This window comes from Camelus dromedarius, chromosome 8 (assembly GCF_036321535.1).
Source record: "Camelus dromedarius isolate mCamDro1 chromosome 8, mCamDro1.pat, whole genome shotgun sequence".
NCBI classification, from domain to species: domain Eukaryota; kingdom Metazoa; phylum Chordata; class Mammalia; order Artiodactyla; family Camelidae; genus Camelus; species Camelus dromedarius.
Window position 1 is genome coordinate 29,942,560 of NC_087443.1, and position 26,883 is coordinate 29,969,442.

The following is a 26,883-nucleotide window of genomic DNA, read 5'->3' on the forward strand; positions in this document are numbered from 1 at the left end:
TCATTTAAGGTTTAAGGTGACAAAGAGACAGCTGACACAGCCAGGGGGCACTGCAAAGTTACACACTTGGGTCCCTGGTCTCAGGAGTCCTGTGGCTGTGTCTCCTGGCCCCACGCCCTCCCTCCCCAGCCCTGCAGCAGGGCCCCTCCCACCCCTTGTGGGGATGTTCTAGTGGCTCAGACACCCCCTTGCTTTCTTGTACAGAAAAATTTGGCTTTCTTCATTCACTCCACCACATTCCAAATCATGCTTTAGGACTTACCTTTTCCCCATCCTCAAATGGTGTCTTTTGTTAAGCAGGAGGCCTGTTCGGTGGCTCACACTCCTGGGCCTGGCTACCTGGCAAGTCTCTGCAGGCTCAAGGGGTCCACGTGGAGGTTTAATTTTCCCATGGAAATGAATGATGCATCTCTCCACCTGGCTCCTCCCATTCTCCACCTTAGAAAGAATAATTCAGGTTGGGTTTTTTGTTTGTTTTAAAAAGCATTTTTACCCCCCTTGCTATATAGCTCTGTTTTATCACGGAAGAAAGTGAAGCTCAGGGAGGGGGAAACTTGTAGATCTGAGAGTCCTCAGTGATTGCTGGGGCTGTGAGAGCAGAGAAGGGCCAAATGTGGGGAGAGGGGGACACAGAGGCAGAGAAACCCCAGGAAAGCACCAGGTCCTGGCAGCAAGTAAGACGAAGAGAAGGTCACAAATGAGAAGTCACAAGCAGCGTCCAGCCCAGACTGTTCTATGGGGCCAGCATAATTAAAAAATACAGGCACAGATATTTATTATGAAGTATGATTATTTATTAAAAGAATCCCAAAATAGAAAACAGAAAAAAAAATCTCCCTGACTCCTGCCCTTGCCCATAGTAATGATATTCTGATTTTTTTTCCCTAATTAAATAAAACCTATATACAGGGTTCTTTTTTTTCCCACATAAAGTCAAATCAAGGTATCAAAATTATAGTCTTGAATTCAGATTAAAGCCTTTCCTCATTGGGCAAGGGAAACTTTTAACCAAATGCAAGCTGGACCACTGAAAAGTCCGAGGTGGAGTCAGAATGAACAAGGGGTCCTTGTGTTGATTATTCCTGGAAAGAGCTCCTCAAAGGCAAGGCCACGGTTTCACGGAGGGAAATGGCACTCCAGGCCTTAGAGGTCAAGTACCACTTGGCCTCTGCGTTCTCTGTTATCATGGTACCTTTAAAAGTTTTCAAATTAGCAGCATCTCACTTTGGGTTCCCTCAAAGGCAGACCCTGAGACCAGGGTTTGGGAGCAAGTTGTTGATTTACAAGGTGCTCCAAGGAGTGGGTAACTCCCAGACCAGCGCAAAGACCAGAAAAACACCCTCAAGCTGGGAAACACAGGGGCTTGAGGGAGGAAGACTTTGGTGTATAAGGGAACTGTCCACTTACACTGCAGTGATCTGAGCTGAGGAATGGCTCCTTCCTCGGGCAAGGAGAGCCTCTGCTACCACTGTCTGCCGATTTAAAAATGTTAAATCGGCAGACTTCTCACAAAACTCTGGCTTTCTGACTTTTCATAAAAATATCCAACAATCTGGGCTTGCCTTCCCACATAGAATGCCAAGCTGTTGCCCCAGTGGGGCACTTGCTCTCTACTGTGCCACAGTCCCCGCCACTCCTTGATGTCTCCTGCCTGAGGCCAAGAGTTAGGTTTTTGCTCGTTTGTTTTGTTCTTTAACACCCAGCCCACTTCCCTCCTCTACATTACCTGCCTGGCCCCTCCAGGAAGGAGCCTGAGTTTGCTATCCTTTGAGGAAGAGGCAGGCTGATGCTGCACATACAGGCTAAGTAGCCTTCAGGCTGGCATTTAGTTTCCTGGGACCAAACCTTCAAATATGAAGCTTTAACAGGAACCTGGAGGCCTCTCTTGACAACCTGCCCAGCTCTCATTATGACATTTAGCCTGTGATTGATATGGTATGTGTCATCGAGACCTTGGCAGTTAATCTCTGGGTCGAATCTATGGAAACCAAACAGAACAGATTTGTCTTCCCCTTCCATTTTGGCTGTGATCTGGGAAACAGACACTCCTGGCCTCTTGGAGATTCAGAGATTTGGGAGCCATGCAGAGAGGGATGCACATGGGCCGCCTTCAGGATTTGGAAAGATTATAGGTCTGTGGTTTCTGGACGGCTCTGCGCTTTGTTCTCTTCCCCCATCAGATCTGCACACTGGAGGATAATAGATCCCAGAGCTCCCTCTGCGTGCCAAGCCGCTCCGGGTAGACCACACCACTTCCTCTTCTGTCTGGAAATCCAGCCGAGGCTTTCAGCACAGGGATGGGGAAGGGGATGGGGATGGCTCCTTCCACAGTATAATGAAGGAGGACCAGCCTTAGCAAGGGTGAGGTCCGCTTCAGTGAGCAAAGGAGGCAGGCAGAGGTTCAGAATGCAGTTACTCCAGCATCTTCCTAAAATCCCTTCTGCAGCCTCCTCTGGCAGCAGGAAGGATTCAAAATGGTCTAAACCTCCAGATTTACATAAATGGTGCCCAGCTTCAACTCACTTCGACACAAGAAGAGCTGGTGCCATGGATGGGCTGAGCTCCAGACCTTTCAAAACTCAGGCGCCTTGGGTCTGTAGTGGGGAGAGCAGGACTACACTCCTGGGAGACTGAGGGGTCTGGCCGGCTCCCCCAGCAGAAGTTTCTGGCCATCCCTTGAAACAACGCCTCCCTTGGTGACTGTGAACGCCAGCTCGCTACAGGGGACTGTCCATCCTGAATCCTACTCTTCACTCACCCTCACTTCCTCCAAACTAGCCCAGAGGCTCTGTCCTGCCCCATCAGCTCCAGCTGAGCCCCTAACACAGGGCCCACAATCTCATCTATTCACTCATTCCATTCACTCCCCAGGCCATTCTTTCGCTCAGCAAATACTTTCTGAGCACCTCTTACATCTCAGACGCTGAGGCTGTGACTTCAATGTGGCTCAAAGGAGCCACTTCAAGGAGCCTCATAGTAAGGCTGCCCAGCCCTCCTTTGTCCCAGCCCCACACCCTTACTCTGGGCGAAAGACCTTCAGAGAGAAGATAGAAAGCATACGAGCCTTCCTGCCCTCCTCTTGACTCAACAGCTCCTTGACTCTTAAACCACATTCTGTGGCAATTATTATCAAACGTTAGTCAGCATCAGACTCACCTGGGAGCTTGTTAAAATACGCATTATTGACCCCTACACCCCACCCCTGGTCCAGCCTGTAAGCCAGGAATCTGTATTTTTAGCAAGTGCCAGATGATTCTGAGGGAGGTGGGCTTTAGGCCACCCCTTGACAGACTCCAAAGTAGGGTCGCGACTGTAGCCATTGTCCCCACCCCTCAACTCAGGATTCTGCAGGAGAAAGTCACAGATCCTGGCCTCCCACGATCCCCAAAGATACTGTTAGCCAGTGATCCTTTAATTCATCTAGGGTGAACTTGGGAGAATCAAATTTCCCAGAGTGGTAGTTTCAACCCTTTCCTTTTCTTTTAAAAAAAATTTAATGAGAAATTTCAAACACACACAAAGAGAAACGGTAACTACCTTGGACCCGTCATGCATGGCCAATCCTGCCTCATCAGACCGACAAGCATATCCCCCACCCCACACACAATATACCATTATGTCTTCCAATGGTATTATTTTTGAAGCAAATCCCAGACATTATATCATTTCATCTGTGAACATTTCAGTATGTATTTCTAAAAGATAAGGCCCTGCGGTATAATTTAACTGTCATTCGAACCTCCTGCAAATTGGTTGTTAGATCTAGACTCTGAGGACTCTGATCAAAGATTCAGGTTTCCCTTTGGCGAGACTACTTTGGTGATGGTGGAGGTGCGTTCTCCCATCAGAAGGCCCGGAACACCTGATCGTCTCTTCTCATGTTGCTAGCAGTCAGTTGTCAGTGCCCACATTCATCAGCTCATTAGGTGCTATAAAGGGGTGACTTCTTCCTTCTTTATTACCTGGAATTCTTCTATAAAAGAAAACTCCTCTCATCTACCCAGTAGTACAGTGTGTATCAGAAAGGAACGACAAATGCTAGATTCTTTCCCTTCACTGACCTGTCTCCAAAACGAGCTGGTTCCCTAGCGTCTTCCATCAGTGAATAATTGTTTTAAGTATCATTATGATTTGAACGTTTGATGTGTTTCTATCAACAGCAGTTATTTTTCTTATTCATGTTCAAGTTGCTCCATTACTGATGAGTGGGAACCTCTTGGAGGTGTGTTCTGAGTCCTTCCCAGAGGATCCTAGTGGACTTTGAAGCTGCCAGGGCTTTTTCACATTCTTTAAGTCCTAGCCTGCTCCTCCTTGCGCTGCAGCCTCCACCCCGATCCCAGCCCTCTCAGCAACTACTTTTTTCTCAGAAGACTAAGACCTTGTGTCACAAACATTTATAATTTTCCTCATCTCCAAAATGGAGATAGTCATAGTACCTATTTCTTAGGGTTGTTAAGATTAAATGAGTTAATAATAGTTGTAAAGCACTTGGAACAGTGCCTGGCACAAAATAAGAGCTACATAAGTATTTGTTAAATAAATGAATAACACTCCCTTCCCATCACTCACCCCCACGTTTCTCAGTCACTCCTCCCGCTCCTCCTTCCCTCCAGTTCAGAGCACAAGTTTAATCTCCCTTCCCAGGCTGCCCGAGTGCAGGTGTACTGGTCACTCAGCCCACGGAACACGTGGTGCCTGCTTCCACAGTGAATTCATTTCCTTGGGGACAATGGAAACTCTTCACCCACATTCCACTCACAGAGACTGGCAAGCTCTCCAAATACACGTTCCAATCTGTAGACACAGCTTTTGAGCTTGGAACATCTCTTCCAAAGCCCTGGTAAGTTAGCACAAAGGCCAGCCTCCCAGTGTGAAAGCAGCCAACATTGACTTCAACTTCCTAGCAAGTTGACAAACCCTCACGCAGCCAAGTTTCCTTCCACCCCAAGACTTCTGAAGCCCTGAGGATGTGGTGTGGCTGCCCAGACCACAGACGCTCTGGATTTCCAGGTGTGCCCTTTCCACGGGACAACAGCTTTCTGCTGATGTTGAACACCATGGGCCTGGAATTCCAAGGACCTTCTGGGCCTGTTTATACGGGTTCAAAACGGCCCAAGGCAGCAGATTCCAGTCAGACCAAGGAAAGAGTAGACACCAAAAAAAAAAGGGGTAAAATTAAAAGAAAGGAGCCAGGGAAGGGGAGTTTTTAGACCCAAAACCTGTCTTGGGTCTGCAGCAAATGCACATCGGCCCATGTTAGGGGGCACCCAGCATACTTGCTCTGTGGGAGCCTGGAATGTTGGGGAAGTGTTTAACCGCCATCATGGCCTTCCTTGTTGACCTCTGCGGCCTGGGGCGAGGAAGCAGGAGCCCAGCAGGCCGGGCACATGCCTGCCAAAAGTTCAGACCCACCTACCCTAACCCCTTTTCCTAAAGCCCCTTCCCTACCTCTGTCCCTGCTAACCTCAGTCGTGACCCTGTCTCATGACCAGTTGCAGAAAGGAAAGAAAATCCCTTGGCTCCAAAATGACATCCAGAGAAACAAAGACAAGCCTCCAGAATGCTTACCCGTCTGCCAAGAAGCTGCTGTTGAAGGTGGAGGAGGAGGGGGAGACAGAGGATTACTGCACCCCCGGAGCCTTCGAGCTGGAGCGTCTCTTCTGGAAGGGCAGTCCCCAGTACACCCACGTCAACGAGGTCTGGCCCCAGCTCTACATCGGCGACGAGTAAGTGCCCAGGCCCAGCCTCACCTTCGGCCTCGCCCTGGAGGAGGCAGCCAGCCTTCCCCAGGGCACAGCACTCACCACCTCCTCACCATGAGCTTTTGCTTTTTAGGTTGGTTCTGTGAGAACTCTATTAGTTAGGGCTGGGTTTACTTTCATACTACAGAAAACTCAGACAAGGGGCTTAAGCAAGATAGAGGCTGGTTTCTCTCTCACATAAAAGAAGTGCAGAGGAAGGGGAACGGGGGCTGGCTGGGCCACTCCAGGATCCTCGGGGCTTTGGCTCCCATGCTTGGGCTCCGCCATCCCTAGGGTGTGGCACCTTTTTCAAGTTTGTTTCATGGTCTGAGATTGCTGGTAGGGCTCCAGCCATCAACTGTAGACTCTGGACCACAAGAAAGTACAGGGAAAGGAAGAGCAAAAGGATATCTTCCCGAAGGGAAGTCCCGCCCAGGATTTCTGCTGCCCCTAGCTGCAAGGGAGGCTGGGAAATGTAGTTTTTTATTTCAGCTGGGGATACGACCAGCAGGAATAAAGTCAGTTCTCAGGGTGGTTAACACAAGAGCACAGCAACCCACGTGTCAAGAAGTGTGACCTAGCAAAGTTGAGGTCACTGTCCCCTCCTCTAGATTTTTATAGCCACCATTCCTCACTCTTCAAACAATTGGGAAGTATCTACATTAACAATAATAATGCTTATCATTTATTGAATATTATGTGCCACGCACTGTGCTAAGCATCTTGCATGCATGATCTCACTTTATTTTCACCATAGTCCAATGAGAAAGATGATCTAATTACTCCCATTTTGAAGATAAGGAAACCAAGGCACAGAGCACTTAGGAAACTGGCCCAAGGTCCACAGCTCACTACGTGGCTGAATGCTGGGATTCAAATGCAGTTTTGCCTAACCCAGGAGTTTTCATTCTGACACACACTCCTGCTCCTCCTTCCATTCCCCAGGATTCCAGCTCATGGTTTCTCTCTCCAAGGAGCAGATGGTGCAGGGCCTCTGCATATGTGATTTTAATAAACACTTCGCTGCTTACAACCTAGACAAAACTGTCTTCTCATGAGGAATCCAAGGGCAACATCCCTTTTCTTTTCTTTTTTCTTAATATTTTTAAATGGAAAAAGTTACAAAAATTACATGCCTTTTAATACTAAATTAAATAGAGGGTTAAAAAAACCAACTGCATAATCTCCCTTTGTCCTCTCTTAATTCTGCCACTGAGTAACCAGTATAGTTTACTCTATGTATGTTATTGCAAACATAAGGAAACATAAATATATATTTAAAGGATTTTTATTTCTTCTAAGTAAATTTTAGGCCCTATCTGGAATACTGCCAGACTCCTGGCAGAGAGAAAAGAGAGACATGGCAAATCCCAGACTGACTCGGAAGTGACACAAGACACTTATACCCACATTTCATCAGCAAAGCAAGTCCATGTCAAAGCCTCATGACAATGGGGTAGAGAAGTGTAACCCACCCCTAGGGACGGCCAGCGAATATTCTAAAGGATAACACCCAATCTACTGCAGCCACCACCAACTCCAGGTGCAGGGCCTTTGGGCTGGTCTTTTCTCCTTCCTGGGCCTCATCTCTAAAAATGGTGACTGAGAAGATTCAAAGAAATAGTGGAATGTGAAAGCATTGTGTAAACTATGAAGTAATAGATAAATGCAAATGTTTGTGTTATTATTGCTACTTAGTGAGAAAGAAACCTAGGAAGGTAGGTCAGGGTCAAGGGAGTTTATTCAGGAAGACACTCAGTGTCTGAGCAGGACAGAAATGGCCTGGTTAATAGAATGACAGACAACAGGGTTTGATGCAATAAGATATGCTTACCTCCTTGACATCTGACCATAACCTTGCTTCCTTTAACCAAGGAAATGTCACTGCCCTTTCAATTCAATCCAGCTCTGCCTAATCAAGCCCTAAGACACACAAGCACATGCACAGTCCAGGCAGGCTGCACGATCAGCGTGTGTGACCCGCATGCACAGTGCAGGGAGAGGACTAAGGTCAGCAATGGCTGGGTGCCTGTCCCCATCTCTGCTCAGGGTCCTCCCTAGACACCCACTAACAGGGTTACTGCGACTCAGAGATGCTGACTGAGAAAGCAGTTAGTCCCGCTGCCAGTGGGACCATACCGAGGTCACACCCCGGCTGAGAGCAGGCACGACTGCTTGTGCTTCTTGGTCTCTTTGTAAGTATTGCCCAAAGCAGTGAAAACCTCAGAGTCACCTCCTCATGCACAAAGCCCCGGTTTTAACTTGATATTTGCATTTAGGTTGAGGTTTTCCTTCCCCTAAAAGCACCTAAGATTTTTAAAAGCCAAGGTTCTAGAAGTGAGGGCAGTCAAGACCCCGGAATGAGAATGGATGTCCTGAGGCAGCCAGAGCCACCAGCTGTTCTGGAAGTCTAGACCTGCGACACCCGGGACCTACTGGGACCATACTTAACCCCATGAAGCAGCTCACTCTTTCCCCCTCCTCTCTCCTCAAGGGCCACTTTATGGAGAAAGACAGGATGGATGAGCATCTGCTCCGGAGCCACGATGTCTGGGTCAAATACTGGTTCCCATGTGGCCTTGGGCGAGTCAATCTTTCTGAGCCTACAAGCTGTGGCTTCAGTGAATGAATACATAGGATGCTTTTAGCACAGTTCCCGGCACACCCACTGAGCGTGAACTATTAGAGATGAGGTAGGTTCTGGAAACTCGACTCACAGTGTGAGAAGAAGGTGAAGAAAACAGTCAGTGCGCTTTGCCCCTAAGGGTCCCACTGTGCTGAGGGCAGCCCCAGGGCAGGAAACACCCCAGGTCCAGTTTCTCCCAGGAGATGCTATCATGAACCCAGGGTCTGGTTGGAAGTAAGGGCCCTCCTAATGGGCCTTCTCCAGCCAGGTCCCTCCACAGACACTGTCCTGGCCTTCCAGGGACCCGGGCAGCCTAAGGCCTGAGGAGGCAGAGCTGCATCAAAGCCCTACATGCCTGTGGGTTTCAGAATTTCTAAAGCATTTTCTCAATCCCAGCTTATCCCAAGAAACTTGCCAAATGGGGTGCCTGGTGACTGCAAGTTCTGTCACCTACCAGCCCCAGGAGGTCAGAGATGGCCCTACCATCACCACCACCACAGCCTCATGAGAAGAGGCTATCGGGAGGGGCTTGTGGCTTGTGTTTAGTGTGCTGGGTCAGTGGAGTGGCGGGGAGATCCAGGCCACGCAGCCACTTTTTGGATGTCCCCACAGGGAAGTCTTCCTCGCTCAAGGGCTCAGGGAGCAGCCATCCCCTCCCACCCATTTCCCACAACTTTGTAGGGGGTCTGAATCTGCACGTGGGAACGGCAGGGACAGCCTAGAGTAGAGCTAAAGCCCTCGAGTGGGATTCGCGGAACCGAGTTCAAGCCCCCAGTGTGGGTGGTCACTCTGTGTGGCCTTTAGCAAACCATCTTATTGTTCAGGGACTCAGTTTCTTTATTTGTAAAATAAAGGGATGATTTCAAAGGTCCCTTCCAGCTGTAAAGTAACATTCTTTAAGAAATGTCCTATTAAATAGATTATGCTTTATTAGGTTCAAGCACATACTTGTTTTTATTACTTTTAAGTCATTCAAATTAGATTCAAATTAGGTTAACCAAGTGTTGCCCTCCAGAGAGCCAGGGACTGGCATCGATGATGAGATAAGAATAATTCATCACCTCTTATCAATCAGCGGTCCCTAAATGGGTGCTTCAAAAGTGCTTGAGGATGCTTGAAAGCACTAAATTTCTGTAATTTAACTATTCTCACTTTAATCTCATTCACATCTTTCATTTGCTTGGCAAAAATCTTTCCTTCTTTCTTTTCCCTCTATAGTCAGCAGGAGGGAAAATACCCTGGCTAATGTCAAAGTGATTGTAAATTCCCAGGCAGGACAGCCTCCCCACAGTAGGGCTTGGCTGAAACAGGATAATTGAGAAATCTCTCTTCCTTCTCATGATAGAGGCATCCCTGTGAGCCAACACCAGGGCTCTGCAAAGCTGCTTTGCTGTGCGAATGGTGGCCTAAGCAGGACCCTATTTTTATTCAAACTACAGTTGCCTCCAAGTTCTGGCTTTGGGGGTCACCGACAGCCTCTTCACAAAGCCTGACTCCCAAATGCCTGCGGCCAGCCTCACCCAGCCCGAGCTGGTTTGCCAGGGGTCTCCCTGTCTTGCCCTTTCTGCTTTCCTGCTCCCAACTGGACCAACAGCTGCACAAGCCAGCAGCACCTCCAGGGCTGGCCTGTAGTCGAGAAGGCTGGAAAGTGAGGTGAAGCCAAATCAACTGCTGGGACAGTCCTCAGCTTAAGAGAGGACCTCTCATCGGTACACCTGGACAGCCGTTACCTCTCCCCTACGAAAGGAAAAAACTAATTCAGCCTCAAGGCACCAAGTAGGGCTAAAAGTTGACCTGCTTCTCCAAGATGGGGCTGTGGCAGGTTTAGGATGCAGTGAAAACAATGTCAAGGTTGAAGGTTTCACATATTGAATGTTACCTGAAAGAACAAGTACCGAAGGCAACTGAGGTACAACTGGTGGGCACCAGTCATGGGCAGGGGGCCCAGGGAGAGGCGCCGGTGGCCTTGGCCTCACTGGGCCTTTCACACTGGGTGACAGCTTTGCAGCGTAGGCCTCAAGCAATGTCAGCCATTTCCTTTCACCATAGCCAAATGCCTTGCCCAATCATTACTAAACATCATTTCTTGAAACCAAGCCTCCAATGTATTGTCCTTCCCCTCATAGCCTTCGTCCTCGGAGGCCTTGAGCAATCCTCAGAGTGGGGCAGATAATGAAGATTTCTAGCCCTTTCCCAGGGGAACCATGGAAGGCACAGAATAGAAGGGCAGATAATGAAGATTTCTAGCCCTTTCCCAGCTGGAACCATGGAAGGCACAGAAGAGAAGAAAAATAAGGTTCCTGCTGTGCCAGAAACTGTTAAGAAAAAGCAAAAGAATTTCTCAGAGCTGAAGATCAAGCGCCTGAGAATGAAATTTGCCCAAAAGATGCTTTGAAAGGCAAAGAGGAAGCTTATCTATGAAAAAGCTAAGCACTGTCATAAGGAAACAGGCAGATGCACAGAAATGAAGTTCGAATGGCCAGGATGGGATGAAAAGCAGGCAACTTCTACATACCTGTGGAACCCAGAATGGCATCTGCTATCAGGATCATAGGTATCAGTGGTGTGAGCTCAAAGGTTTGAAGGGCATTAGGAGCTTCTTCGCCTCCATCAGATTGTCAGTGGCACCTCTGTGAAGTTCAACAAGTCTTCAATTAACATGCTGAGCATCAAGGAACCATATATTGCATGGGGCTACCCAAACCTGAAGTCAGTAAATGAACTAACCTACAGGCATGGTTATGGCAAAATCAACAAGATGCAAATTGCCCTGATAACGCGTTGATTGCTCCATCCCTGGGTAAAAATGGTCTCTGTGTGGAAAATCTGATTCATGAGATCTATACGGCTGGAAAACTTTTCAAAGAAGCAAACAACTTCCTGTGGCCCTTCAAACTGTCTTCTCCACCAGGTGGAATAAAGAAAAAGATCCCCCCACTGTCTAGAAGGTGGACATGCTGGCAACAGGGAAGACCAGATCAACAGGCTTATTAGAAGGATGAATTGAGGTATCTACCATAATTATTGTTGTAATCTGGTCAGTTAACAAACAGTGACTACTTTCAAATTGGAAAAAAAGAGAGAGAGAGATTTCTAAGGAGCTAAAAACACCTATGTCTTTGCAACAGGCTCTCCTGAGAACTAAGGACATCACATCAATAAAAACCATGGTGTGTATTCACACACGGAGTGAGTATATGATAGGTTCATTAGTGAAATTTTACAAAACACAGATAGGCAAAAAGAAGAAAATGAAAATTCTCTGTAGTCCCATTACCCAGAGACAACCACTGATAACATTTTGTTATACATCTTCCTACTGCTTTTTCTCCCCTGAGTTCATCTTTCAACCTTTCAAAGAAACCTGAGTATTGCAACACTCAACTTTACAAGAATCCTGTAAGGAACGTACTGCCATTGTAATTGGTTCTATTAAACAAATAAAGAAAACGGAGGGGCCCTGAGGCTCCGTTGTTTCGGTTCATGTAGCACTTTACGCTTACAAACTACACCTGTGAGCCCTGTGTTTTCTGAGGGGCCTCATAACCGAACAGCTTCATCATCAGCAAGGAACAAGAACACCCCCTTAATCTTTATATAAAACATACAAACCCATGAATGGAAAAACAACTGGAAGAACTTATATCAAAAAGCAAACAGTCTATCTCTAGGGAGCAGAAATACAGGTGTTTTTGTGTGTGTGTGTGAGATATGTTTTCCACATTCTGCATGGAGCATGTGCTAGTTCTGTAATAAGATGACTTACTACTTTTAAAATGAGTAGATTACTTACATCTAGGATTTTTCTTAACCAACCAGAAACTGAGGATCCTGCATCACCTGAATTCTAGAAGTAACTTCTTTCTTTTTTTTTTCTTTTTTGGGAGGGGACATAATTAGGTTTATTTATTTATTCATTTTTAGAGGATGTACTGGGGATTGAACCCAGGACCTCATGCATACTAGAAATGCGCTCTACCACTTGAGCTATACCCTTCCCCTAGAAGTAACTTCTTAACCCTGTTTTTCTTCTGAGATTTTCTCCTTCAGCAGAGACACGTGTCTTAGTCTCTCCCACATACCTGAGCAGGTGGCCCTGAAAGCTAAGAAAATAAAATAATGCAGGGCCGGGCGGCACACTCTGACCCAACCCTACTCCCAGTAATGGCTAGGCTAGGCGTCTGGGCCCACTGGGGACCTGCCGCTATCACAGCTGCTGTCCCCTAAGAGTCCTAAGGGTCACTCAGTATATTTGCAAATCCCCATTCTGCCATGGACACCCTTCAGAGCCCTCACCTGGACTCTGAGTAAACCAAGCTGGGGGAACCTCCAGAGAGGTGTGTGAGGACACCACCTCCCTTTCCCCACCCAGGTAGCCACAGAGCCTCAAAACCTGCTGTAGGTCTCAGATACCCACCAGGTCTAATCCTCCCCCTGAGCCCCTTTCTCTCCCTTAGACACAGTCAAAACCAGCTCTGGGGGTAAATGTGGAGGTGTTGAACAATGAGTCCTGCTGCATATCTACCCTGGTCCTTGACCCCTTAAACAGCAAAGTGCAAATTGTTATTTACTCAAACTGCCATTTGATTATGTTGAAAGCCAGCTGCTGAACCGAGGGAGAACAGTCTTTATGGTGGGTAGGAACTTCCTGACAAGGACAGTTAATTTTAATTTTTCCACTGAGCTCAACCTCAAAGTGAGGTTGATTGCTACTCAGCAAGATGGACTGCATTAGTGGAGGCTTTAATTGAGCACAGATCTGTGTCCCCAAAGCATAATGTTTGTTGTATACATACTTTGGGACAAGAAGAAAAATGAAAAACAGACCTTTTGGAGGAAAAATTGGAAGCAGAATGTATTTCGTAGTCAGGATGGCAGCCCCAAAAGCCAGCTGGGGGGCTTGGTGGAACCCCCCACCTCCCCATGCCTCAGCTCCCATGAGCTGTTTGCAAATGTTTCTGAAAGCTCAATGCCTGTGTTTAGGTCTCTTTTTCCGAAACACTGGACTCAATCATGCCTCCTCTCATGACCAACAAAAAGCTCCAGGAAGCCAGAGGTAGATGAGGGGCCCTCGGCTGAGGGACCATGGCATGTGTTTCTGCTGCACGGAGCCTCCCAGCCCAGGATGCTGACCCATGCTGACATCCAGGACACTCACTTCTGTCCATGTCCTGTGAGTGGCCTTGTGATGAGTCCTCAGCTGGAGCATGCTGCCACTTTTGGTCTCTCACTATTGTGGTTCCACCAGACCCTTGTCCCCTCTTCCCTGAGCCTAAGAACTAGTCTTCGTGCTGTTGAGGGAGTTGTCATCTTAAAGTTCAGACGGGATCCCCCTCCTCAAACACCAGCAAAAGCTCTCCTGGACCCCAAATACAGATCCTGACCGCCAAGCACTTCGTGATCAAATCCCACACTCTCTCTTCAAACCTTTTTCTACTCTCCTCTCACATCCTATGCTCTGGCCAAACCAGTCCCCTCAATCCCAATCCATCAGCAAGTCTGCTGTGACTTAGTCCCTAGCCACCTTTCTCTCTTGGCTGTACAACGGTGACGGCCTCCAACAGAGCTCCCCACTTCTATGTTTTTGCTCCTTTCCAACCCAACTCCATGTGTCAGCCAGACTGATCTTTAAAAAAGCAAATAATGCTCACCCCTTCCTTAAACTCCTCTGTGGCCTGTGGCATTCCACCATACTTAGAGTAGCATCCAAACACTTCCCCATGGCCTACAGGTCACACCATGACCCAGCCCCACTTCCAACTTCCTCAGGTACCATGACCACCCTCACTACTACAGCCACACTAATTTCCCTTCTGTTCTTAGCACTTGATGTCTGTTCCCTCTGCCTGGATGAAACACTTTCCCTCCAACTCTTCCCCTGCCTAGGCCCTTAGCATCCCACAGTCTTAGCTTAAATGCCACTTCCCCATAGAGGCCTTCCCTGACCACCTTGCCTAAAGCAGGACCACAGCCACTCTGCACAGCTCTTACTGCTATCTGAAATTATCTCATTTACTCACATATTCACTCTCCCCCTTAGAATCTAAGCTTCCTGAGGGACCTTGACTAACTTGTTCACTGCTGCATCATCAGTACCCAGGACGGTGCCCGGTGCACAACAGATTCTAAATTATTCATTTGGGGATAAATGATTGATCAGGAAATAATAAACGTTTCCTGAAAGACCTTCGTTATCTCCAGCCTCCATCCCTTAGATGGTGCTATTTCTTTGGCTTTGCCTTGACTCCCTCTTCCCCTGTTACAAAGTGCTGACACCTGTAGTCAGGCAGGCTCAAAGCGCCCTCCCCAGCAAAGTATCCCCTGTCCCCTAAAGGCAGAAATCACTCCTGCTTCCTTTGCTCTGCGTTGCAAGGCCACCTACTTCAACATGACTTTACTCTTTGTTCCTGGAAATTCTTGCCTAGAAAGGTAAGGCTAGAAACCAGAAAATAACCTCTCTGTTGGCTTCAGAAACTTCCCAGAATCAATTCCAACAACCGACAGCTCTCAGGCAGCTCTCCTCAGAACAATGCTTTGCCCAACTAGCCAATAATTCACTTATCAAAGCAAGGGTTTTGCACTGTGTTCACGAATCTCTTGAACATCAAGATCAAAAAATTTGCCAAATCCCAATCAATTACTCACACTGAATGACCCATCTTAAACCACTCAATCGAGTTCCAATCTCCAAACCTCGAGCTGAAGTGTCTCCTGAGGCCCTGTGACGGTGGCCCCCTCCCATACATACTTTGTCTGATGGACACGTTACTCTGATGCCTTAGAGGTGATCTCGCAGCTGAAAGCCCACTCGTGCGACCACTGTGGTGTCAAGCACCAGTCTTCTGTGTTTGGTGAATGATGAAAGAATGAGGAGAGAATGAATGGCTTACCCACTCCCCCTTCTCGAAGCTGCCGAGCCGGAAAGAAAAAAATGGCACAGTCCTTCATTTCAGCGGCTAGGCCTTATTTTAGAAGCCAGAACAGACAGCAGGAACCCGTGGGCGGCTCCCGAGCTTCTCCCAGACCCAGGCCAAGGAAGGCTCCGCGCAGCGGGCCGACCTCTCTCCCTTGCACGCAGGGCGACGGCGCTGGACCGCTACGGGCTGCAGAAGGCGGGCTTCACGCACGTGCTGAACGCGGCCCACGGCCGCTGGAACGTGGACACGGGGCCCGACTACTACCGCGACATGGCCATTGAGTACCACGGCGTCGAGGCCGACGACCTGCCCAGCTTTGACCTCAGCGTCTTCTTCTACCCAGCGGCCGCTTTCATAGACGCTGCGCTCCGATACGATCAAAGTAAGAGGCCTTCCGCCCGCCCGCGGCCCCGCCCCCAGCCCCGCCCCACCCATCCTGGTGGGAGGAGGCATCTGCACACTTTAAGCTCCCCTCTCAAATCCTGCTCTGCGGGGGTGATGTGTTGGTGAGGGTGGAAATGTCTGATCCAGTGGAGGCTGTGAGCTCCACTGGACTTGCTGCTGGTGGGGTTCGGTTCTTGGTTGCCGCTCTAGGGAAATTCGAATCAGGAGGTCTCAGAGGAGGGGCCTTTGGCCTGATTCTCTCTTCCTTAAGTCACAGCAGCCGTCTTTCGAACACCTGGGGTGGTTTGGGAACCCTCAAAGCTGGAATGTGGCTGAGACACTAATTGTGCATGGGCCCAAACCAGACGAATAGACAAGGGCCTGGACACCAGAAAACCCTCAGGGAGCTGACTTGAGTGGGAATCTAGCAGAGACTTCGAATTCTCCTACCAGACTACCAAGCCCATACTTCCCCATCCTCCACCCTGAGTCATTTTTCAGTCTGGCAAACCCTCCTGTAGAAAGCTGACCTATTCTTTATAAGTGTCAAACTATATTTGAGGATCTGAATTTTGCACCCATGATGTCCACGTTTCCCAAGTTTAATTAACCATCTTTTAAATCACAGTGCTAGTCTTTGTGCTCAAAATGCAGTTTTAGCTGCTCCAATCCAGATAAAGCTACAAGGCTATTTTGGAGAGAAGGGCACAGTGTAGGTATGCATCCAGGTGAGACAATATGCCATGACTTCTGCAGGCTGTATTTCAGTGGCATTCCCTAGAGACCAGAGAGACTTCAACTCCCAAACCTGTGCTCTGACTTCAGTCCCATGTGTCGCACTCTGCTGTGGGGCCATCAAATAATTTACGGTATACAGTTTTACTGAAAGCCTTTCTTGCCACAAGTGGTTGGGGATTACAAGGTTCATTGACTGACCAACTGGCCGCTTCAGGAACTGCACCCCACAGCTGGGGCTAGGCCAGGTCTGCTGGGCAGTCCCAGACCTTGTCATTACTTTGGTTCAGAAAGCAATGTTACAGTGAAAAAAAAAAAAGCTGAAGTGCTTGTCTTAGGGGATGCCTCATTTCAAAGTCATCCTTTTTATGAGTCTATTTATGGACCATCTTTTGTGTTAGGCACATTCTGGGTTTCCAAGCAGGATCAAAAAGCAACTGGACTCTGACTCATCACCATGAGGTGAAATTCGCCTCACAGTATTTGAAGTTAACTGAAAACAGATTTGACATGAAAAAACAAAAAGCTCCAACTGCACAGTCCTTCAGATTCTGTTTAATGTGCTCACTTGCCATTACTGTATCTTCAACCTTCCCCTTAATGATAGGGGTCTGGCCGGCTTTGGAGAAGACAGGACTGGGTTCAAATTCATGCTGCACAACTTACTAACACTGTGACTTCTCTGAGTCTTGGTTTCTCCATCCGGTGATGAAAATATTTACCTTGAAAGGCTATAATGAGGATCAGCAGTAACCCACACAAAGCACTTAGCGTAGAACCTGGTGCACAGCAGGCTCTCAGATGTGTTTGATAAAGAGAGGTCGTGCACCATGAAGCGCATAACCGCTTCAGCACGTGCACATCAGCATAATAAAGTTCCCAATTCCCGAAGAAGGAAAAAAAGGAAAAGAGACATTCCAACTTTGAACTACAGTGGTATGAACCTGACCGCTTGCCAGGTTCCCAGCACAACATTTTAGAGCCTGCCCCCACTGCTGGATTAGGAAAGAGTGGGCTTTGGGGTCATATGTTTAGGCCTGGGCAGAACGCAGAGCACCCATGTGGAGATGGCAGGCTGGTGTGGCTCATGACAGGTAGGCTGGTGGTGTGAAGCACCTAGCAAAGGAAGGGTCAAGAGGGAAAAGTGTACACCCGGGTCAGAGGACACACAGATAGTGTGGGCCTAGCAGGACAGGAGCCTGTTGCCAGGTGAGAGGCTGGACTCCCTCCTCTGTCCCTTTGCATCTGCCTCTAAAGATGTCCTCAAGCTGAGGGCTCAAACACCAACGCTTCAGGACCAGGCAGAGGGCCTAAACGAATGAAGCTGGCTGCATGGAAGGCTGTGGGGTGTGTTAGAGGGTGCTGGTGGCTAAGCTGAGAACCCCATGTCCCCCGCAAAGGGGACAGCTGCTGCTCAGTCCCAGCCAAATTTGTCTTGTGAGACTCAGTGCCAATGTGGTGGATGTGACTTTTCAGGAAATCTGGATTTTTAACATAAAATCACTCATTTTTTAAGTGTTGGCAACAAATTTAAAATGTCCTACACTGGAATTTGACACAACATTGTAAAATGATTATAAATCAATAAAAAATGTTAAATAAATAAATAAAATGTCCTAAAATGCTGCAAAGGCCAAAGAAACAAAACCCAGTGGCTGTCACCTATGCCCAGAGTGGTCATGGTAACAAAATAAAATGCCTGTCAGCTCAGCAGTGACTTTGTCACAGACTCCACACATGGAGGTGGCGTGTGCCCAGCCTTCACAGCACATGCAGTAGGCAGCCTGGCTGGGTCCAGTTGTACCCTGCAAAACCAGGGGACACTGCTGTAGCATTTTAGAGCCAGACACACTCGTATGTTTCTTATTATACTCTTGATGTAAGAGGTGTTGAAGGACAGTCTGGCCAAAAGGCAAGACATGCTGTTTTCCTCTCTCTGTCTTTTCTGTTCTTCCTTGGCTGGTTTCAGCCTAGTGTGCACTGCTTCCCTCCCCAGCCCCTCACAGCCAGTCTTGCTCACTCCTTTTGAAAAGCATTCCCTGTGGTACTGCAGAGCTGTACTTGTGGTCTGGAATCAGCCCCATGGGGCGCACTCCTACCTCTGCCCTCCCGGGATCTGACCCTTCCAAAAAAACTCACCAGGCAACATCAGTCACCCCTGAAAAATCTTAGAGATGATCTAGTCCAGTGTTCTGCCCTGAGAGCTGGGCAGAATCCCAGAGGTGCCAAGTGATGTGCTCAGGGTCGCAAAGCTAATCAGAGGCCAATGGGAGTCCGTTCTGTCACTCAGGCTTTGCGGAAGCGTCCTTTGCCCCTGTTTTGAGCATCTGGCGACTCTGCTGTAAATGAAGTTACCAAATATCATGGAAGGTGAGACAGTCAAGCTGGTTATAGGATCTAAAAACCTGAACTTGCCACTGTTCATCAGAAAAAGAAGTCCTGACAAAATACTGCCCCTTCTGGCCTGTCTTCACTGCTTCTCACACGGCATCCTCACAGCTGAATTACTGTGGTTTTAATTTAATGAAATCTTGGAAGAAATCTCAGGGAAGATACCAGGAGTCTCTAAAGATCAGATTTGGGTATCACCACTTTCCTTTCTTTTTCTTAACCAAACAGTCCCTAGGCTGCTTTTGAAGCCGTCTTAAAATCTATTATAGATAAGGGAGGTATGAACAAGTAAGTGAAGTCTGCACTGAAGGCTGATTCTCTGGTGCTTCTAAGTTCTAACCAGATCAGACTTTCAGAGCCTTTTAAGGGTCTCCTGACCCACTGCAGCACACACAGGCCTGCCCCTGACAGTTCTAAAACACACAATGGATCCTTTTTCTGAGGACTTCCACGTGTGCAGAACTATTCTGGGAGAGGTATGAACTCTGCCTTTGCAGGTTCCAAGGTAGTGAGTGGAAGACAAAGGGCACCCCCCAAACCAAGGAAGTGGGGTGAGTTGAGTTGGTGAGTAACAGGCTTGGCCTCCATGTCTGAGCTGAGTGACGGAGGCAGACCTTCTGGTCACCAGTAAAAACATGCCATTAGGGAGCAGCAGAGATTCTGGATTTGGGTTTTCTTCATAAGATTGTGGGAATTCACCTTTTGGTAAAGGCCAAAGGAGGAAGATTTAATTGAAATCATCATTTCTCAAATGAAGATTTGTGGCCTATCAGAGGGTCGTAAAATCAATTTAGTGGCTATGACCAGCATTTCTTTAAAAAAGAAAAACTGACTAGGTTAGGGAGGAATAGAAGACATCAGCATGCATGGCATGGAATAAAAGCACGAATTACTTTGTGACACTCTTGTCTGATACACACCCATTTGTGATACCCCTGGAGCATCCAAGGGCTCTGGTGTCAGGTTGCCTGAGCTTGAATCACGATTCTGCCACTTCCTGGCCATATGACTTGGACACATCACTGCTCTGCACTTCGGCTTTCTCCTCTGTAAATGTGGGGTTACTAACTTTATCTACTCTGTCGGGTTGTGGTGGGGATTGACTACAATGAACACATAAAGTACCTGGAAGATATGGAGGGGTGGGGTAAACCCACGTATGTGTTAGCTGTGAATTTCATGATTTGCAGGGGCGGGCGGGAGGCGAGGGTTCACACAAAAGAGTTTGAAAGCCACTGATCTAGAAAATGCCAATGCTGGCAATGCTGCCTTGGCTCCAGACCCTCACTCTCCCTGGCATCTAACTCAGAGAGAACCTCCTGGTTCCTCTGGTGTGGGCCGTGCTGGGAACTTGCTTTCTCTTCTGAACTCTCCTAAGAGAAGTTTCTCACCATCCAACACTGGGCCCCAAAGGGTGGTGCTTAGCAGAGCCACAGAGCAAAGAGGGAGCAGTGGCCTGAGTGTCTGGGGACAGGCCCTCTGCCTCAGGGAGGCCCACCACACGCACAGGGCTGATGGCATTAGCGCTGCTGTTGTAAAAGCAGAATTCAGCTGGGAGGAATTCCATCTGGAGCAGAGCACCTCCATCTCCTTTCCCCTGCCTCTCCCCGACCCTCCCTTCCCCCCTCCTCTCCCCTCCCCCTCCTCCCACTCTACAGACTTCAGGCTCCCCAAGGACTTAATGAACTACAGCTTTCGTCTGTTTCAAGTCTTTAGTCTTGACAGAAAGAATTACCCTTTTTGCCAGGGGAGGAAGAAACGCTTTAGTTATCAGCAGAGCTGGCAAGGGGCCAGGAGGCATCTGGAACAGTCTCAGGGGATTAGAATACCAGAGGAAGACATTCCACTCCAGGAGCACAGGCATGCCCACGATAGCCGGGGAAGCCTTCCCTGAACCCCAGGCAGCACTATAGAGGCCGCCCTGCTTCTTGCCCTCTGGCCTGTCTGGCCAAGGTGCCAAGGGAAAGGCTCAGCGGCAGGGATGGGCCACCTGGTTAGTCCGCAGAGATTCGTGAAAATGAATAGTGGTAAAAGTCATAGTTCTTTATGGGGCACCTTCTGTGTGTGTGTGTGTGTGTGTGTGTGTGTGTGTGTGTGTGTGTTTGTGTGTGTGTGTGTGTAGAGGTCACTGGTGGGGGTCCTCACTGTCAGGCAGGGTGCACAGGACTCTCTGGCCAGGGTGGGTGGGGAGAGAGCATCCCAGTGCCTGGCGTCCGGCCCTCTTGGATTTCTCGTGCTGCTGCGGCTGCTGATCGTCACTACTGTCCTGGGCGTGGTCCCGAGGGGGGTCAGGGTAAGAGGAAGGCAGAGGAGCACATCCACTCAGAAGTGTTCTTTGCCAAGCTGTTCTCACCTCCTTCCAGTTCTCCATAAACTCAGCGACGTCCACGAGTGTCTTCTTGATTGTCCTTCTGGGCCTCGAGCCTGAGACTCAGGAACAGGACAGCATTGGGGTCACACAGCTCAAGCTACCCCAGCAAAATCTACCCCAGCAAAAAGCTCCCACAACCACAGGAGAGGGCCACCACTGGGATGACAGTGGTGACAGCGCTGGGGACAGCCAGAGAGGCTAATCTATTACTTCCTGTTCCCAGAGTACAGGCGCCAGTAGCCACCACACAGTAGGGCCTCAGTAACAAGTTGCTTAGAACTATTTCCAGCGATGGCACCGTCTTTCTGGGTGAACTCTGGCAAGTCATTTCACCTCTCTGAGCCTGTTTCCCCATCTGTAAAGCAGGGATGAGGATAATGAAACTGGGAAGGTTGTATTAAGGATGAAATGGGATAAAGCGTGCTGATGCCCCAGGTGAGCTCTAGAGCGCCACCCGATGGAGGAGTGAAGGATGGAAAGCTGCTTCTCATCGGGCTCAGCAGTAGCCATTAAAGTGGCCAAAGGGAGCCTTTTTCTTCCTGAGATTCTTCTAGATCTCCAGTTTTCAAACTTCATAGTCTCAGATCCCTTTTACATTCTTAAAAATAATTGAACGACTCAAAGAGTTTTTATTTATGTTGGTTAGATCTACCAATATTTACCCTATTGGCAATAAAAACTGAAAATTTTTTAAATATTTATTCATTTAAAAATAATAAAGTAAACCCATTGTACATTAACACATGTTTTCATGAAAAATTGTATCTTCCAAAATAAAGTTAGGGAGGAGAGCGGCTTTATTTCACATTTTCGCAAATCTCTTTGACGTTAGGCTTATTAGAATTCACATGGATTCTTACAACTGCTTCTGCATTCAACCTGTTGTGATATGTTGTCTTGGTGGAAGTATATGAAGACAATCCAGCCTCACTCAGATATGTGGTTGGAGAAGGAGAGATATTTTAATGGCCTTTTCAGATAATGGTGGATATTCTTCTTTGATACTATACCAAAACTTGACAAGTGATAGGTTCTTAAAGACTAATTGTGACATGGAATCTGAAACCATATCAATAAACTTTATACTCTGTTACATGAAAAGCCATTGGTCTGTCTTGCACTTTTGAATGAATTTTCTTACCTGTGCAGAATCTTGTAACGTCTCATGTTGATCATGTGGAAAATATTGGTTCACTAAGTTTCGCTGGTCTTCCAAACATTAATACTTTTCATTGTATATTATGTAAAAACACATTTGTTAATATCACCGCCAATCTTAACAGAAAAATCTTCGAAGTATTATGAAACTGACAGTCTCACAGTGGTAGATACAAGTTTTCCAAAAATCTATTTTTTTTGCTCGAAAGCTTGCATTTCATCACTGACAAAAGATACTGTCGACGGTTTGGTTTGATGCAATAGGCTCACTTTGTTCACTTTTGCCAAATACCCAAGTTTGAATTACCATGGTATTTCTGTCACTCACTCTTTTAAGTAAAAATGGTGTTTCATGGAACAGTGGCTAATTCAGCCTGCAACTCAATTCATGGAACAGTGGCTAATTCAGCCTGCAACTCAATCTCCCATAAGGTTTTCCTTTAGATAACAATTGTCCTTTGGTCTGCAGCCAAAGTGCTTTATGCGTACATCCCATTTCATCACACAGGATATTAGGAAGTGTAACCAAGGGCTGAAATTTGATCACGTTAATTTTCACTGCTTCATCAAGGATATTCTTAAGGGAAATTGGCTTGGTTTTTTTTTCCCCCGAGAATGCTTGGTGGTGAATGCCATGATTTCTAGTACAGTCTGGTGCCTCTGCCTTGCTTCACACTAAGGCACCAGCAGCTCTGCCCATAGTTGCCTTTGTACCATCAGTGCAAATGTCAACACGGTGGAGGAGGCAAGGATCACCATAGCACTCTTTTGAAAATAATGTTAACCCTGTAGATCTCCTGAAAGTGTCTTGGGAACCCCCAGAGTCTTGGATCCTGCTTGGAAAACCTCTGGTCTGGATGACAGTTTGGTAATCTAAGTTGTAAGAATATTCATCCCCTGGTTTTACCACATGACATACTAAAACTATTTTATTTTATTTTTTAAATCTGACTGTGTGATTTTTACTGAATTGGTTTTGCTCATGGCTGATCTGCTGCTGCTGCCCCATCTGACAATTGAGGAAGTTGAGGCTCCAGAGGCTGGGTGACTTACCCCACACCCAGGTGGTTAGTAGCAGAACTGAGTCTGGGGCCAAGGCCTGCAAGAGAGTAGGCCAGGGTTCTGCAGGCTCCTGAGGCCACGTGGATGCGCGCAGACTCCATGGAGCAGACGCACCCTCTGTCTCCGCAGCGCAAAGGGCCTTTGGGGGCTGTGGGGAGCTCTCTGCTGATCCGAGGACGAATGCAGCAGCACTGCAAAAGGTGTAGAAAGCACACATTCCTCGGAGTCCACCTCCAGCCATGGATGGGACGGAATGCATCCTGTTTACAGTGGATTACAGTTCATCCATACAGAGGAACTCTACGCAGCCATGAGAAAAAATAAAGAGAGAACTCTTCACAGACTGATATACAAGTCTCCAAGGTATATTGTTAAATGGAAGAAGCAAGGTGTAGAAAAATGTGTAAAGCTTACTACCTTTTGGGCAGGAAAGAAGACAAAAAAGATGATTTTCCTTGTCTATGCACAGATGCTTCTCTGGAAGAGGAAATTGGTAATACTTGTTTCCTTGGGGAACTGAGGAGCTAGGTGGGAGGGGGGCTTTTCAATGGGCATCATTTTGTACCTTCTGAAATTTGAACCCTAGTGGATGCCCTATTCAAAATAAGTAAGCATTAAGTAAATAAATACTATGGCTATGAATATGTTATAAATATAAATCAATTAAAAGTAAACATTAAACTCAAAGTTATTTCTCCAGCACCCTGCTGGAGTTCTCACTTGGAGGTGCTTTGGCAGGTAGTGTCATAGAAACGATTCCATATTTGATCTGTTCCTTTGGCTTTAACCCTGTGCCCTGTTTCCTAGGCTTAGTCTTGCTAGCTCTAGACCTTTTGTAAAAGAATGTTGCCTTTAGCCTGTCTGGGAAGTTGGAGAGCCCATTCTCAAGACTCTGACCTTTAAGGATATTAACACTTTTGCGCTTATATAAAGATAACAAGTTGCAGAATAGAAAATAACGTTTGTTTTGTTAGAGTTTTTATAGGGACACCATGACCTGACTCACGTGGACAGCTGCAAGAACAAAGAATTCCTACAGCAAGAAGTTCGCAACAACCAACCACACCCCCTCCCCTTTTTAGTATAAAAACAGCCTTAATGCTGGCTTGGGTAAGATGGTTCTCCAAGACATTAGTCTGCCATCTTCTCGGTCTGCCGGCTTTCCAAATAAAGTCGCTATTCCTTGCCCCGACACCTCGTCTCCAGATTTACTGGCCTGTCATGTGGTGAGCAGAACAAGCTTGGACTCGGTAACAGTAGGAAGCATTGGTTTCATTACCTCCTCTTCCTTACCGAGGCAACAATAATAACATCTGTGATTTACTGAACTTTTAATACGCACCAGTCTGTACCAAGTGCTTTGCACTAGCTGCCTTCACAGCGACCTTATGAAGAAGATGCTGATAGTATTCCCATTTTACAAACGGGGAAGCTGCGGTTCCCCACCACTCAGTAACTTGCCCAGGGTCCTACAATAGTGGGGGAGAGAATCAGGATTTGAGCAGGCTCTGCCTGAGCGCCCCTCACCTCCTCCCCACGTATGCCTGAACCGCCAGGCCACTCGCCTACCAACGTGGGTTTTTCTTCTCCCCACTCCGTTTCAGATAAGATCCTGGTTCACTGTGCCATGGGCCGCAGCCGGTCGGCGACCCTGGTCTTGGCCTACCTGATGATCCACAGGAACATGACCCTGGTGGATGCCATCCAACAAGTGGCCAAGAACCGCTGTGTCCTCCCCAACCGGGGCTTTCTGAAGCAGCTCCGGGAACTGGACAAGCAGCTGGTGCAGCAGAGACGACAGGCCCAGCACGGCGAGGATGGTGAGAAGGCTGGTGACAAGGAGATGTAGGGCCCCCCTCGTGGATCCTAGAGAATGGAGGGGGAGGGCTGAAAATTACTCTGGCCTGTGGCTTCGTGTGTCACAGAGAAGGGACGTGAAACCAAAGCTTGACTCTTTCCAAATCATCTTAAACTTCCCGGGTGCAGGCTGGTGAACAGGGAGGGTTTCACAGCTGCCTCCGGGACAAGTCCAGTGCTTGGCTTCATGGCAAAATGGGGCAGCCGGGCTTCCCAGGAGAACTGGTTACAGATGAGCATGCAGTTCTGCACAAAGGCACCCTTTTGTTTTGCTTTGTTTTTGTAAGATGGAAGCAGAAAAGGACTTTGAAATGTGTAGACATTGTGCTGTGATTAAACATTTAGCTTTGTCTGAATGTCATACTCTTAAAAAATAAGTTTAAAATACAACTTTATTTTCTAACCACAGAAAAGGGCCTGGGAGAGCTGTGTTTCAGGAGAGTCTGCCCTGCTTGTTAGTGAGTCTGCTCTCTGGGGGACCTGCATTTCCTTACCGGTTCCTGTAGCCTCTTTTCGATGGAATCCCAGACTCAGGTCACCATCGGTAGATGCTGCATTCTGGAAGCTGCAGAGAACAATTCATCCAGTAGGGGTGGGAAGTGGGGGTCCTGAGCCCTTGCACAGAGGCCCCTGCTTTAGGCACCCCACCCTCCTCAGGGAGCCAGGGCTGTTCAGAATCTTAGCCAGAGCTGACAACTCAGAAAAATTCAGTGAATTCTGGTAAATCTGGACAAGAGTTTGATTTTATACTTTTGGAAGGAGACCCCCTTTGGGGGACCAGAACTCAGGGAAGCGCCTTGGATTTTGATTCTAGTCAAAGCAACACGGGCTTGTCTTTAGTCACAGCAGAAGGTATTTGCAGATGTGCTTGCCCTGGAATAGGAGAACCAGGCAGCCGGGTGAACTCAGCTGTAGGTTCCCCAGCCCCTGGGAGCTAATAAGCCAATCACATGACTGTGTGACGCTCAGTCTTGAGGAGAAAACAGCAGCAGGCACCCAGCGGGTAGAGATGTCTTCTAGAACCAGGAACCGGGAGCCAGACACAATCCGAAGAGAGCTGCTGCTGGGGATGCCAGCAGTCAAGGACCAGCAATCAGAGCCACCAGAAAGCATGATAAAGGCCTATGGGGAATACATGAAAAGTGGCCTAATCCTCCAGCTTGGTTGTGGCTTTCAGCAGAATGAAGGAGGACATTCTTGATGGAGGGAGGATTGTGTCCAGGGGCTCAGCAGCGATGTAAAGCCACCTGAAGGTGACCCCATGACCTTAGGTGGGCTGCCCTGCTTTTGTGCCAGAGGACAGGGCCTGGGGCCTGGGACCCTGTGGCCAGTAGGGCTCCCTGGGACTGCCCAGGATCTACTGTGGGAGAGTCACCTTGGCCCAAGGGGGATCAGGTCCTCACAGTGACTCAGATTTGGGTGTGATCAGAGCCATACACACAGGCTTTTGGGAAAAAGATGTAGAACAAAAAGGACTCTGGCATCATAGTGGCCCCATGATAGGATACCCCCTCTAAACTCAGTCATTTCCTGGGTCTGATCTAGTCTGCATCCAGAAAGACATAAATATTTCCATTTCAATGAAATGTTACCTTTATGTACCACAGTAAAGTGTTTACATGTAATTCTCCATATGTAGGA

General features: G+C 47.8%; 1 protein-coding gene and 1 pseudogene across 1 annotated transcript in view; both read left to right on the forward strand.

The window, feature by feature from the left end:
* Positions 1–25,586, forward strand: part of DUSP29 (dual specificity phosphatase 29) — a 30,567-nt gene extending 4,981 nt beyond the window's left edge. The window contains exons 2-4 of the mRNA XM_010984129.3: positions 5,493–5,726; positions 15,446–15,666; positions 24,990–25,586. Coding sequence (XP_010982431.1) covers positions 5,493–5,726; positions 15,446–15,666; positions 24,990–25,234 — 700 coding nt within the window. The 3' untranslated portion in view covers positions 25,235–25,586. The remainder of the gene's footprint in view (positions 1–5,492; positions 5,727–15,445; positions 15,667–24,989) is intronic.
* On the forward strand, positions 10,634–11,379 carry LOC105092445 (large ribosomal subunit protein uL30-like; annotated as a pseudogene).
* Positions 25,587–26,883: the final 1,297 nt, after the last annotated feature.